This window comes from Melospiza melodia, chromosome 25 (genome assembly GCF_035770615.1).
Source record: "Melospiza melodia melodia isolate bMelMel2 chromosome 25, bMelMel2.pri, whole genome shotgun sequence".
NCBI lineage: Eukaryota > Metazoa > Chordata > Aves > Passeriformes > Passerellidae > Melospiza > Melospiza melodia.
The window spans coordinates 6,114,212-6,128,146 of NC_086218.1; the positions used below are offsets into that span (position 1 = coordinate 6,114,212).

General features: G+C 55.0%; 1 protein-coding gene across 1 annotated transcript; it reads left to right on the forward strand.

Moving 5' to 3' along the window:
- Nucleotides 1-3,157: 3,157 nt before the first annotated feature.
- On the forward strand, nt 3,158-6,884 carry LOC134429063 (uncharacterized). Its single transcript, XM_063176156.1, has 11 exons — nt 3,158-3,226; nt 3,430-3,620; nt 3,703-3,777; nt 4,104-4,218; nt 4,439-4,528; nt 4,755-4,928; nt 5,037-5,192; nt 5,352-5,453; nt 5,790-5,892; nt 6,166-6,222; nt 6,507-6,884. Exons 1-11 carry the CDS (start codon nt 3,158-3,160, stop codon nt 6,665-6,667), a joined length of 1,293 nt encoding a protein of 430 aa, XP_063032226.1. The 3' UTR covers nt 6,668-6,884.
- The last annotated feature ends 7,051 nt before the right edge of the window (nt 6,885-13,935 follow it).

The following is a 13,935-nucleotide window of genomic DNA, read 5'->3' on the forward strand; positions in this document are numbered from 1 at the left end:
TGGGCTGCCTGATGCCACCCACTCTTTGTGGCACCAGTTGCTTTCCTGTGGGATGTTCTACCTCCCCCAAGAGTGAAGAGAGAGCTGGAGAAAGAGCTTGCCAGGCTGCTCTGGATCCTTTCCCGGCAGCCCAGGTTGAGTGGAGAAGTCCAAGCTGAGCACAGATGTGCCCATGGAGCAGCCGTGCACAGGAAGGCTCGCTGGCAAGGATGATCCAGGAACTACAGGCCTGGCAGCCTGGCTTTGCTCCAAGCCAGAGAAGGCCTTGGAGCAGATCCTCCTGAGTGCCATCCCACGGCACGTGCAGGGAACCAGGAGCTCTGCTGGAGGCTGGGAAAGCTCTACAGAGGGACCGGCACAGCTGGGGCTCCTGGTGGGGTGTTGAGGGGGCGTTTGGGGGTGGTTGTTGGGGGGCGTGTTGGGGAAGGAGTTGTCTGGAAGGTGAGAGGTCTGGCCTGGAATTTGAGTCAGTTTGATGGCAGCATCTGTGCTTTAGCACAGCTTTGGTTATGGAGGGCAGAAAGAATATCTGTGACCATTTTTTTACTGGTGCTGTTTTTCCTGCAGGGAACAAGAAGGGAGAGTTGTACTTCATCGGCCCCTTAGATATCTGTACTGGGGGAGGATTAGCCCTTTTGCCATCTACTCATTTGTTCTGGTTACTCTTGTAACACTGAGTGGTCTTTCAGTCCTTGACAGCTTTTAGTCCTTAAGAGAATTAGGAGATTATAATCCCTTCTTCAAAATCCATTTGCAAATCAAAGAATGGCCTTCTTTTTGGCTCTGTGTAGTGTTTTGTAAAGTGACTTCCAGTGGATGATGTTAAGGCAAATGAGTTGCTGCTTTGAGATGGGAACAAACTTCCAAACCATTCCCATTCTCTGGCCATGGCTATTAATTGGAGAAGTTTGCAAATTTTGGAACTACTTGAGTTGAGCAATGGGAAGTAAAGCTTTCCTGAAGTGAGGATTCTTAAATGCCCTGAGCCCACAGAGCAGGGCAGCATTTGCTGATGTTTTGAGCAGTTCCAAGAGATCCTGTGGGGCTGCCTTAGTCACCTGGGCCCAGGGATTCCTTCCAGCCTGGGCCACTTTGGCTGGGCTGGGGGCGGCCCCAGGGCAGGTGGCAGTTGTGCAACGGCCCTGGGTGGCAAGCTGCAGCACAGTCACCGTTGCATGGAATGGAACCTGGTGTCCAAGGGACCTTTGTGACACGTGGGAAATAGAAGCTTGCCCGGGTGCTCAGAACAGCCAACGGGAACGAACAGGACAGAGCAGTGCTGTGAGGAGCCCCCGCACAGCACACTCGTTCCCGTCTCTCCCGGAGCTTTTCCGCAGCGTTATTCCTGCAGCTGAGCTCGAGGCCAGACTGTGGGACTCTGTGACTCGGAGCTTTTCCGAGGCATCTGCCATTCCTGCAGCCAATGCCATCGACTGTGGGATTTGGCCACCTGAATCACTTAGGAGGAGCCTCCTGTCATTGGGGCAGGAGCCCTCAAAGCCAGAGTGCAGGGCTTCCTGTCCTGCAACCTTCCTGAGGCTTCCCTGTTGCAGGTGCCTTGAGGGCACAACTGCAATTGTTGACTTGGTGATATCCTGAGGCATTTCTTTTTAAGGCGCCCTCAAGAACAGACTCTGGCATGGCAGCCAGATTCCCCGGCATGTTGAAAGTGTTCAGGGGGAAAAAAAAGAGAAGCCCTGGAGCTGCAACAGCACAACAGCCTGAAGATCCAGAGCATATCCAGACACTGCAGGATGGTGAGTAGCAGAGCTTGGCCACAGGGCTGATGGGTACAGCCAGCTTGGCCCCATCCCATCCCATCCCATCCCATCCCATCCCATCCCATCCCATCCCATCCCATCCCATCCCATCCCATCCCATCCCATCCCATCCCCTGGGGAAATGCCCATGGACAGGATGAAACAGGGGCAGGACAGACACCCCACAATGGCCGTGCTCTATCCCCTGGGTCATGCTGGGGCTCTCCCTGCCTGCGAGTGCAGGGCTGGGCTGTCTTCTCCAGGCTCTCCCGCAGCCCCTCAGCTCTGGCTGCGCTCGCTCTTTGCCAGATGCAGCCCTGGACAAGACACAAGAGCAGAAGTCCAGCCGTGGCTGCTTGCGCCAAACCCTGAAGGTACCTGCAGCCACCCCCACCTGGGCTGGGCCTGCTGTCCCTGCTCAGCCCAGCACCACGCTTGGAGCATGCCACAGAGCATCCCTGGCTTCTCTGCCCTTTATTCTCCTGCAGGTGTTCCGGAAATTCCTGCGCATCCGACGATGTAGAAAGTGCGGCACCACAGCAGCTGAGGGCCCAGCCCAGCCTGACTCAGGGCTGACCGAGCTCCAGGCAGAGCCTGATGTCAGCCCAGATTCGGCTGAGCACTCCCAAAACTCTGAGGCTGCAAGGAATGAGGACAGCACTCTCACTGGGATTCATGCTCCCACTAAGGATTTTTTCGAGGAGAGTGCTATTCCTTCTCAGCAGCAGGTAAGCAGCCTGGGGCCAGGCCTGGAGGACTGCCAGGATTGTGTGTCCCCTCAAGGCATGGTCACTGGGCCCCCTCAGCCTTTGAGGCCAGCACAGTGTGGCGGGAAGGGAAGCACTTCTTGGGGGAAGCTGGGGAAGTTGCTCCCAAGGACAGCACTCAAAATCTACCCCATGCCTCCTTCAGGTGCCAGCCATCGTAAGAAACATCCACCAGACTCTACTGTCCCAGGGCACTGTGGATGCCAGGCTGCAAAAGGACATTGTGAGGCTGGCTGAAGCACAGCCTGCTGACGTGGTGCTCACCCTCCTGCGCTGTGCCCCAACATGTGACAGGTACGGGGCCCACGTGCCTAGAGAGCTCAGGGCTCACCAGCCTTTAGGGTCCATGGCCCTGCACAGCCTGTGCTATGGGCTCTGCCAGACAGGCACAGAGGTCCAGGACCCTCGGGCCCTTCTGTTTCCCAAGCCTGCTGCCAATGCTCCCCCCCTGCCCCTCAGGGCACTGGGGCTCTTTCACCTGCACTCCCACAGCTGCACAGGGCAAGGTACTCTGACTGAGATATCCCTGACACAGAGATCTGATCCCACAGAGCTGCTGCAATCATATGGAGAACCATTGGCTCGTCACAACTAACAATGGAGAGAGTGCTGCCAACACTGGTCCGTGTAATGGAGAATTGGCCACTGCACAGTGCATGCACCTCTGATGGGGACGACAGCGACGTTTTTGCCCTGGCTGTGAGTTTCTGGGCCCATGCTCACCCCCAGGTCGCCTCTCCAGTAGCTCTCAGTCCTCTCGGTGCCGGAGTCACTGGGCTGAAACCTGGGCTAGGGGCAGGCTCAAGGGGCACCAAGCCTGCTGCTCCTCCTGCATCTGCCCTTGGGCCCTGCCCCATGGATGCCTTGGCACTGAGCGCTGTCTTGGGCTGCTTCTTTTGCAGGCAGCTCTGGTGCTCTGGGTGACTGTCCAGGTGCCTGAGTGCAAAAAGGCCATGATCCCTTATTCTGAGCAACTGTTTGTGGCACTGCTCTTCCATATTGTCATCACTACACAGCAGATGCCACCAGAGGAAGTTGATACCTTCTGGAGAGCATGCCAGGAGGAACACCGCCTTCCCATCAAGCTTAACAGGTCCCAGTCCTCCTGTCCTTCCCATGCCCTTGTGGCCAGTGCCAGCGCTCCCAGTGTGACCTGGCCTTTGCTCTGCACACAGGTTTGCAGTGCAGGCCATGAAGGTTCTGCTCTACATGCTGCAGTGTGACCACGTGGTGATGTCTATGGAGCGCAAGTGTGGCTGGGACACGCTGCTGTGTGCTGACACCCAGCACTATGCCATGGGTCTGCTGGCCAGGTGAGACCCCCTTCTCCCCACTGCCCCTGGCATTTGTGCCTTGTGCTCCACACAGTCCCTGTGGTCATGGGCAACGGAGCCTCGTCACTGAGGGATGTCCAAGGAGCCTGAAAAAGGCTGGGAGAGGAGAGTGCCCAGAAGGGGCCACTTCCCAGAGCACCCACATCCAGTCCAGGGATGCTGGGGAAAGACCAGACCTCTCTGAGTCAGTCCTGGGAGAGGTTTGCCCCCCACCTCAGGGTCTCCTTTTTTCCCCCTGCCAGGGAGATGCGTTATGACTTGACCCCACTGTGTTCCCATGTGGCACATTGCCTTCTCCTGCTGCTCAGCAGTGAAAAGCCAAGGTGGGATCTGCCCTTGCTGGCATTCCTTGTGGAGGTGAGCCTGGTGGCCAGCGCTGCCTCACTGAGCTGCCTCCCAGCTCTGTGCCCTCCCACAGCCACAGCTGACAGGGACGGTGCCCACGCCCTGTGCTGCTGCCTGGGCCCGGCCCTGTGCACTTCTGGGCTCCTGCTGGATGGCTCCACTGTCACTGCCCTGTGCCTTTCAGGTCCTCGAGTGCCTGGACTTGAGGGAATGTGCTCGCACTCTTGTGAAGATCATGTCAAGTTGCCTGCAGATGGAGTGCAGGGAGTGGCGTCGCCTGGCGCTCAGAGGCCTCGTGGTGCTCAGCAAGGATCCCTCGATGGTGAGAAGGGGGCTGTGGCTGAAGCTGCGCTGGGGAAAGCAGCCCTTGGGCGTACAGGGCTTCAGGAGCTGAGGCAGCTGCTCTCAGCTCTCCTGCCTCACCTGCCCCAGTGCTTGGCATCAGGCCTTTGTGGGCCCTGCAGCAGCAGGGTGGGCTTGCAGTGCCAGGGCGGTGTTGGCGGTGCAGCCGTCCATGGCTTTGCAGCACAGCCTTGTGTTCCACACAGGCCAGCAGAATGTGCAGTCTGTCTCCGAGCCTTCTGGAGCTGCTGGGTGATGCCGATGGAGAGGTGGTCAGCATGTCCATTCATGTGTTCACAAATGTGCTCCAGGCAGACATCCTGGTATCCAGCACCACTGCCCCAAAACTGGCTGAGGCACTGCTGCTGCTCTTTGACCATGTAAGGCTCTGTGTCCCCAGTTGCAGGCACTGGCTGCTGCCCAGAAACTTTGCCTAGGTGAGCCTGGAGTAATTGTTCTAAAGGCCTCATCCTCTTCCATTCCTCCAGGACAACAGCTATGTGCAAGTGCTCTCCCTTCAGCTCTTCTTCAGGGTGATGGACTTGGTAGTGGATGAGGGAAAAAAGCCCCTTGCAAAGATTTTGAGCCAAAGCCTCCTTCCACTCTTCTTCCACTGCCATGATGAGAACCAGTGTGTGGCAAAGGTGAGGTTTTGTGTGATGCTGGTGGATCTCGGGGAGGGGGCTCGGCTGCCTCCTGCCCTGGCACCTCATTCACTGCAGCCTCCTGCAGGCCTTGACACAGGGATGTGGGTCCTGTGCCTTGGCCTGTGGGGCCATCTCTGGGTTTCTGCTGCCCTCCAGGCCTCTTGGGAAACGCTGCTTCGTGTGGCAAGGTTCCTGAAGAGGAGGAAGCTCAAGCAGCTGGTGAAGAAGGGGCAGCTGTCAGAGTTCACCGAGGTCCTGGTAAGGAGGGCCTGGAAGCCCCAGGCTCAGCCTGGAGAAGGTCCCTGAGGGCGGTGCTCAGTGTGTGGGGCTGGCAGTTGTGCCCGCTGATGCGGGCTCTTCTCCAGGCTCCCGTGGGCCTGAGTCGGGTGCCCATGGAGCCCCGGACCTGCGGGGCTGCGGGCCGGCACCGCGGCTCCCCGGGCAGCAGCCGGCCCTCTGCCCCTCCCTTCGGGAGCCCTTAGCCAGCGGCTGCTGGCCGCGCCTCAGGGCTGCGCGGGCAGGCGAGGCCGGGGCTGGGTGCAGGCAGCGCAGGGCCCAGGAGCGCCAACCCTTCCCTCCTGCTGCTCTCTCCAGCTGGCAGAGGACAGGAGCCGAGCGGCCGAGCACCTGCGCCGGGCGCTGCGCTTCCTGGATAGCCCACAGGAGCCCCTGCGAGCGGCGGCCGTCAGGATCATGGGTGAGTCCCGAGCCCGGCCTCCTCCCCGGCCCGCCGCAGCTCGGCCCCGGCCCCGCCTGCTGCCCCGGCAGCGCCAGCCCAGCCCGGCGCCGTGGAGCCCTGCCTGGCCTGGGCGCTGCTGCCGCCCTCTGGCAGCCGTGCCCTGGGGCGGCAGCGTGCGGCAAGGGCCCGGGCTGAGCCCTGCCTGGCCAGCAGCCCGTGTGGCCACAGCGCCGGCAGCGCCGCTGGCAGGGAGCTGTGCCGCTGGGGCCGTGACAGGCTCTGTGTTCACAGGCATGGCCGGGATGGTCACGATGGGCTGGAAAGAAGAGCTCCAGCTCCTCAATGAGGGTGAGTGCGGGCAGCGGGCTGACAGCGGGGGCTGCCACTGGGGGAACTGCAAGTCCTGCTCTGGCTGCGACAGGCTTCGCTCCCTGTGTGGACAAGCACAGAGAGATCTCAGGGACAGGACCTGTGTGGGGGACATTTGTGGCCAGCACCTTCTGGCTGATCCCATTGTCTCCTGCTGCCTCCTGTCTATAGCAAGAGGTGGGGGGTATGGCCCTGGCAGGAAGGCCTCCTTGGCTACATGCAGATCCAGGCTCTGACTGTGCCTCTGCTCATCTCTCTTCCAGCCCTTCAAGGCCTGAGAAGAGATGACAGCCCTTCCCAAATGAACATAGTTGTTCAACGGAGAATCGTTGAGAGATCTGCAGAACTACGTTTCTCTGGTGGCTCAGAAGAACCATTGCTCCTAAAAGTCCTAAAAACACCATGGAAGAGGAGATCACCTTGAGAGGCCAGAAGAGACAGAAGAGACCAGCTGGAGCTTCAGGCACAGCTGATGATTGGCATAGCTGAGCCGCTGGGAAGCTCCAATAGCTCCTGCCTTCTCCCTGCCTGTTGACAACTCCATGCCTCCCCCCAGCCCTCAGACCCTGCCCGTCCTCTTTCTTCCCTCCCCACTCCTCCCTTTGCTTCGCCTTCCATTAATAAACAGTTTGGCTTCTTCACTTTGCCTGCATCCCTGTGGGGCTGATGCACATCCGGGGCCCTGGGACACACTGGCCCCTGCTGCCATTCTCTCCCACAGACCCAGAGGAACAAGGGCAGGTCAGGCTGGAAAGGTCCCTGTGCTGAAGGTGCAGCTCCACAGCACTGTGCAGTTCCACAATCTTGTTGGGCACACTGAAGGCCAGCAGAGGGACAAGGAGCCTGTGTGTCAGGACCAAAGTCGCATCTAAGGCCCTGCCATATTTGGTCCACTGTTGTGCATGTCAACAAGATAATGAAGAGCAGACAATGAAGGAAACTTTATGGTTTAACTGGTGGGAATTTGACTATACCTGGAAAAACTCCACCCCAGAAGAGGAGATGTCAGGCCTGGTTATGGGCTGGAGGGATGAAAAGGACAAAATGCCCATCCTTTTGATGCAGGGGATGCCCTGAATTTGGGTGGCCAGCCTGCTCCTCCCACTGGAGCACCATGCTGAGACACCCTGAGAGCAGCCCAGTGCTCCTTGCTCCTCTCTGCTGACCCATGAGCATTTGTCTGCTTTCGGGATGGCCCTGGCTTTGTTAGGGCTGCTCCATGGACACAAGACAGCTGGTCCTGACCCACTGGGTCCCAGAAGTGCCTGGCAGCAGCCCTGCATCCACATGAGGATGCTGGCCAAGAGAGGCCCCAGAAGCTGAGGCAGTTGATTTGAAGCTTTTGCAGATACACACAGGGGACGGCCAGCAGTGTTCCCTCAGGATACAGCAGTTCTGAGGGGTCTCCCTAATTCAAAGAAATCAGTAGACAAATGCATTGCCTTGTAAAAGCCCTTTTATTGAGCTAGCAGGAGGGCAGGGGGTCTGCACTCCACTAAAATGCTTCTCTGCCACGTGCAAATTTCAGTGGGTTGATGTAGGAATTCTCTCCAAAAAATAATCCATCTTTTCTCTTCTGAGGTGATTTTAATAGGCAGCAGGTTAGAAATACATTCTGTCAAATTCCTGTACTTGAATCTAATGTCCAGGTGCTGGTCAGGAGCAGTCTCCATGCCCTATAGGAGTCAGTAGTCAGTGTCCAATGCCAGGCAAGGACATTGTGCCCTTGGTGCAACAGCAGGATAGGGGAGAACATCTTTGGCAGAAATATGAAGAAAAGTTTCAATAAAATATCCACAAGAATGCAGAAGTAGGCGGAGTTGGCTGATAAGTAACTAACCAATAGTGAGCTTGCCTTTGCAATATGTATGAGCCTCATTAACACCAACATAAAGATGTGTACCTATCAATAAAGTTTGAGATTTGCTGATCACTCATATTGCGTGCTGCATTTCTCCCGCCGATCCCAACAACATGGTGACCCCAACGACGTGATATCGGTAACGGCGACCACGGGGGATCGGTGAAGGAGTTCGGATCCTGTCACAGCAAGGACGGTGAAAAAGCACCACTGAAAACGGGGGAGGTGCCGGGCCCTGGGTGACTTCAAGGTAAAACCCGGCCGATATGTGCTGCCTCGACCTTGTGGGGCTGCAACAGCACTGATGTTTAAAATGGAAAAGCAAGCAGTATATGATTTATTTACTTGCTTTTTAAAAAAGCGACAGGTTAAGGGCATAGATTTGCAGAAAGAGCTTCATGGGTTATTAGCTTACGGGTATGCACAGGGATTTTTTCAAAATCCTCATACAGTCCATAAATTAAGTCAGTGGCGAAAGTTTGGAGATAAGCTGTGGGAGGCGGTTTTAGATGATGATAAAACTGCAAAGTTAGGAAAGTTATGGCGAGTGGTGCATAGTGAGTTAGTACAATATCAGGTAGTAAAGAAGGCTGCACAGCAAGCTACTGCGGCTCATGGTAAGAATAAAAATTATGGAGATTGGTCAGATTGCCCATTACCCCCTGCCACATCCACAGTTATTTTGCCACCAACATCGGCTCCTGCTTCAAGCAGCAACTCACCCCCCATAACAGCACCATCCGCACCGCCTGTGCCCTGGCCAGACCCTCCACTCCTTCTCCTAGCAATGAGCCGATCCCTGGGGCAGAGAGGGACCTAGCGGGGGCCATTGCACAAGAGCGGAGGAAGGCATGGGCAGCGGTAGCAAAAGAGATCACGGATTCGGGAGATAGTGAGGCTATGGCAGCAGCTATGGAAATGGCTTGCCTGGTGGTGTATACTCCTCTGGATGGGGGTGGATTACAGGCAGCAATTACTGCCCTAGATTGGAAACTGTTGTCGCAGTTAGGGTCCACAGTTAGTCAGTTTGGGGTGACCAGTGAGCCCACAAAGCAAATGCTTGACTATATTTGGGGGACCCAGGTGTTATTGCCAGTCGATTGCAGAGGAGTAGTGAAGCTTATTTTTACTCAACATCAGCAGCTTCCGTTTAATGCACATTGGCAAGTACTCTGTCAGGAGTGCATAGCAGTGGTACGGCAACCAGGTGACCCTTTACAGGGGATAACCTTAGATGAATTATTGGGCATAGGGGCTTTTGCTCGAACAGAAGCACAAGCGTTAATCGGTCCTGATAAATGCCGAGAGGCTATGCAACTGGTGAGGCTAGCTATAGATAGGATAAAAGAAGCAGGCAGGGTTCCCTCACACATGGCTATAAAGCAAGGAAGGGGTGAATCGTTTGGATCTTCTGTAGATAAGGTGGCCGCTGCTATCGAGCGATCTGGAGTGGCAGATTTCATTTCAGAAAGGGGCCCTAGTGAAGCAGTGTGCGCTTCAAAACAGCAACCAGGCTACAAAAAATGTGTTAAATACCCTAGGAGCTAATTGGACTATAGAAGAAGCTTTAGAACGCATGGCAAATGTGCCCGTAGGGACTCAGGCGATGTTAGTAGAAGCTATTAAAGAGCTAGGGACAGGATTGAAGGAGCAGGCAGCAGCATCACAGAGTCAAGTCCTTGCCTCCCTTGCGCCCCTACAAGTAGCAGCAACAAGTAGTCCACGATCTCCATCTACTGGCCGATTTAAATGTTACCAGTGCGGAGACGTGGGACATACCAGGCGAGCCTGCCAAGCAGCTGGCGTCTGGTGTCACAGTTGTCGCTCGGATACCCACAATACCGGAGCCTGCTGATGCCGCTCGGGAACCGGGAGGCCCAGCGCAAACAGCCACCGCACCCAGACACAAGTAGCAGCTGTCAACACCTCAGCCCAGCCCCCCTTCAACCAGCCACCGCCAGGAGCCTCAGGGTGGACGTGGCAGCCTCAGTAGCAGTAACATTGATGACCACCCAACTGGAAAAAGTCCTGACTGGAATAAAGGGACCAATCATCATTGATGGACAGCCTATGGGAGCTTTGCTTCTGGGGCGATCATTAGCCACCATGATGGGATTATTTGTTTTAACTGGGGTAATAGACGCTGATTTTACTGGGGAAATTTGTGTTATGTGACATACTCCTTTTCCACCGATACAAATCGAGAAAGGACAGAGGATAGCTCAATTAGTTCCATTGGAACAAAAGACTAAAACATTACCCCCTCATCAATCACAGTACAGGGGGGAACAGGGCTTTGGCTCCACTGGAGGACTTACTCTGTTAACAATGAATTTAAACTATCAGCCAAAACGTGCTGTATTGATAGAGTATCAGGGTGACAGGCAAACCTTGGAAGGTTTATTAGATACTGGCGCAGACTCCAGCATTATCAGCCCGGATTGCTGGCCCCACAACTGGCCGTTACAGCCAACCACAGTAGCAGTTACTGGGGTTGGAGGCTTAACGCTTGGAAGAAAATCACCCATGTTATCAGAAACTATCAACGGAAAAATTTTACAGAGAGTTTTCTCAGTCATGCCTTTGCCCCCTACTGTGCAGTGCCTCATTGGTCAGGACATTTTGGCTCAAATGGGGGTAGTGCTGACAAATGAGTACCCTTTGGGCTAATGGCCATTGCGTGGACTTTCCCAATCCCACTCATTTGGAACACGGACACACCAGTGTGGGTTAAGCAATGGCCATTAAAAAGGGAAAGTCTGGAACAAGCACATGTACTAGTTCAAGAACAATATGAGCAGGGTCATTTACAGTTGTCAGTAAGCCCCTGGAATACCCCTATTTTTGTTATTAAAAAGAAGTCGGGAAAGTATCGTTTACTACAAGATTTACAGGCTGTAAATGAACAAATGGAGCCTATGGGAGCCTTACAATCAGGTTTGCCTAACCCAGCCCTGTTGCCACAGGACTGGCCACTGTTAATTGTGGATCTTAAGGTCTGCTTTTTAACTATTGCTCTTCACCCTCAAGACACTCGGAGGTTTGCATTTACCTTATCAGCTTTAAATAGGGAAGAAGAACCAGACAAGAGATTTGAATGGCTTACTCTCCCACAGGGAATGCGCAACAGCATCCCCTTGTGTCAGCTGTATGTTGACAATGCTTTACAACCTTTGCGACAGGCCTGGGCCAAAACAACCATTTATCATTACATGGATGATCTTTTATTTGCACAGCTGCAACCTTTTACAGGTCAACAAATTCAAGAAATACATAAGGCCCTGGAACTACATGGCTTGGTTGTAGCTCCTGAAAAAATTCAATTATCTGCACCCTGGAAATATTTGGGATGGACACTTACTGATCAGGTTGTTACCCTCCAGAAATTGCAATTGAATATTAAAATACATAAATTGTATCATGCTCAAAAGTTACTTGGTGATCTGCAATAGCTGCGCCCTATTGTGGGCTTTCCAAATGAGTTGTTAGATGAACTTCGACCTTTACTAAAAGGGACTGACCCAGCACAACCTGTCCATATAACCTCTGAGCAGGTTAAAACACTTCAGCAGATATTGGACTGTGTGACACAGGGCAGTGTCCGGAGACAAGATCTTAACCTCCCCATACAGCTGACAGTTTGGTGTGGAACTCAAGTTTTACTGGGTTCACTTATTCAGCAAAACAGAAAAACGGGGGAGGCGTGGGCCTTAGAATGGGTATGTCCTCCACTTCAACAGCATAAAACCCTTCTTCAAAAAATCAAAATTTTGGCTGACCTGCTAAAGAAGGGTTGTGAACGGGCATTACAGATTACGGGAAAGGAGCCTGATCAGATATGGATACCAATGAAGAAAGATACGTTGACCTGGTACCTGATAAACAGTATGGAATTACAAGAGGCCCTGCTGGGAGCTGGAAGCGTGATTGCCACTGATGATATTCCCAAAATACCATTGAACTGGGTAGGGCAGTGGGGTTGGATTCAATGCCCAAAAAGATCACAGAAGCCCCTGTCAGATGCTATAACAGCCTACACGGATGCAGGAAGAAAATCAAGAACTGCTACAGTGACCTGTCAGGAGAAGGGACAATGGCACCATCAGCAGGTTGGATCCCGCTGTGCCCACTGGCAATGTAGCAGTGTCCTGAGGCCAGGCACATGCCCTGAGCAACACCTGCGACTGCTCTCCATGATCCCGAATGGAAGGAAGGCAGCACCTGACCCCAGGCAGATCTCGGGTCCACAGCAGCACCTCTGGTGTCTTTACACCACAATTCCTGCAAACTCTCAGCCTTTCGCTCAGGTGAGAAGGGCAGGGATGGAGCAGCTTTGGGGACACCTGGAATGCAGACAGGGTCACTCCCCACAGCCTCACTACAGCTGTGGGGCAGAGCCCCTGCTCAGTATTTCCACACTTCCCTTTTATCAGGCAGACATCCGGAACCCAAACATTCTTTCCATGGGGTTTTAGAAGGCTGCAGGATTTGTTCAAGAAGGAGGGTCCAGGTCAGGATGTTGAGCAGAATGTTGTGGGTTGTGTCATAGTTGTATGGTTCTCTCTGTCCCTTACCAAGAGGAACAAATGAACAATTGCTGCATTTCCAGACTGGTTCCCTCACAGCTGGCCCTGCCAGGGGTGTTTCCAGCCAGCCCTGCTCTGAAAATCATCAAAGGCCCTCGCAGAGCCACTGCTTGGGCTCCCTTTGGCGTTTGTGCTTCTTGCAGGGCTGAGCAAACCACGGGCAGGCTTTTGTCCTCCACAGAATTCTCACCTCTGCAGCAGCTCCACAGACCCAGAACCCCTCAGAATCTGTCTGGGGTGACCCCCAGGCTGCCGGCGCCTTTTGGGAGCTGTGCTGGGCCCTGAGTCACCCAAAGTCTGAGGCACCCAGGGAAGGACCTGGGACCATTGGGCCCATGGAGCCACTGCCTGTCCCAGGCACATCCATTCCCCTGGAAATCAAATAATGGGTACCCCATTTCTTATGTCCCCATCCTCTCTGGGACCCATATCCTGGTACGAACATTCCCCAATATCTCCATGGCCCAGGACCCCAATCCCAAGGAACCTTCTCCTGTTCATTCTATCCCCTGAAATCATCCTTTCCCCAGGACCTTGATTCTCCCAGGATCTCCCATTCCCACGGGGACCCCCATTCCCCCAGCATCCCCATCCCATGACCCCAAATCCCTGGAGCCCATGCTCCCGTGGGACTCCCATCCCTGAGTCTCTCAGCCCAGGGACCCTGATTCCTATGGCAACCACAGACTCCACAATGACTCACCCTCCTCAGCACCCCCATTCCCAGAGATCCCAATTCCCCAGGAAACCCCCATTGCCCTGGACACCCATCCCTGGCACCCAAAACCTGCTGAGCCCCCTATTCCTGGGAACCCCCTGTCCCACCTTGTCCCACCCAGCTTTGCCCCCATCCTGTCCCCACCCTGCCCACAGCCTGTCGCCAGCTTGTCGCCAGCCTGCCCACACCAAGGGCCACCTACACATGATGTGACCTCGCCTCCTTCCCCACTGGAAACAGAGCCACCACCCAGGGAACAGCCACCCCCAGCAGCGAGTGACGGCCAGTGCACGTGGCTGGGGACACCGGGATGGCCGGGAAGGTGGCGCTGCTCCTGTGGGCTGAGTGCCCCGGGCACGGGCCTGACATCCCGGGGATGGGGAGGGGGCACGTGGGGGCCTGTGACGACCCCTGAGGTCCCCAATGCCAGCAGTGCCAGTCCATGTCACCCACAGTGGACCTTGGTGGGGCTGGGGAGGTAGGGTGGCTTTGGAGACAGGAAGAGGAGGAAGGAAGTAGGGGATGAG

Coding starts and splice junctions, on each gene's coding strand:
- LOC134429063 (XM_063176156.1), top strand. CDS start 3,158: ATGGAGAATTGGCCACTGCACAGTGCATGCACCTCTGATGGGGACGAC. Junction 5,193..5,351: donor AGAACCAGTGTGTGGCAAAG/GTGAGGTTTTGT, acceptor GCTGCCCTCCAG/GCCTCTTGGGAAACGCTGCT. Junction 6,223..6,506: donor GCTCCAGCTCCTCAATGAGG/GTGAGTGCGGGC, acceptor TCTCTCTTCCAG/CCCTTCAAGGCCTGAGAAGA.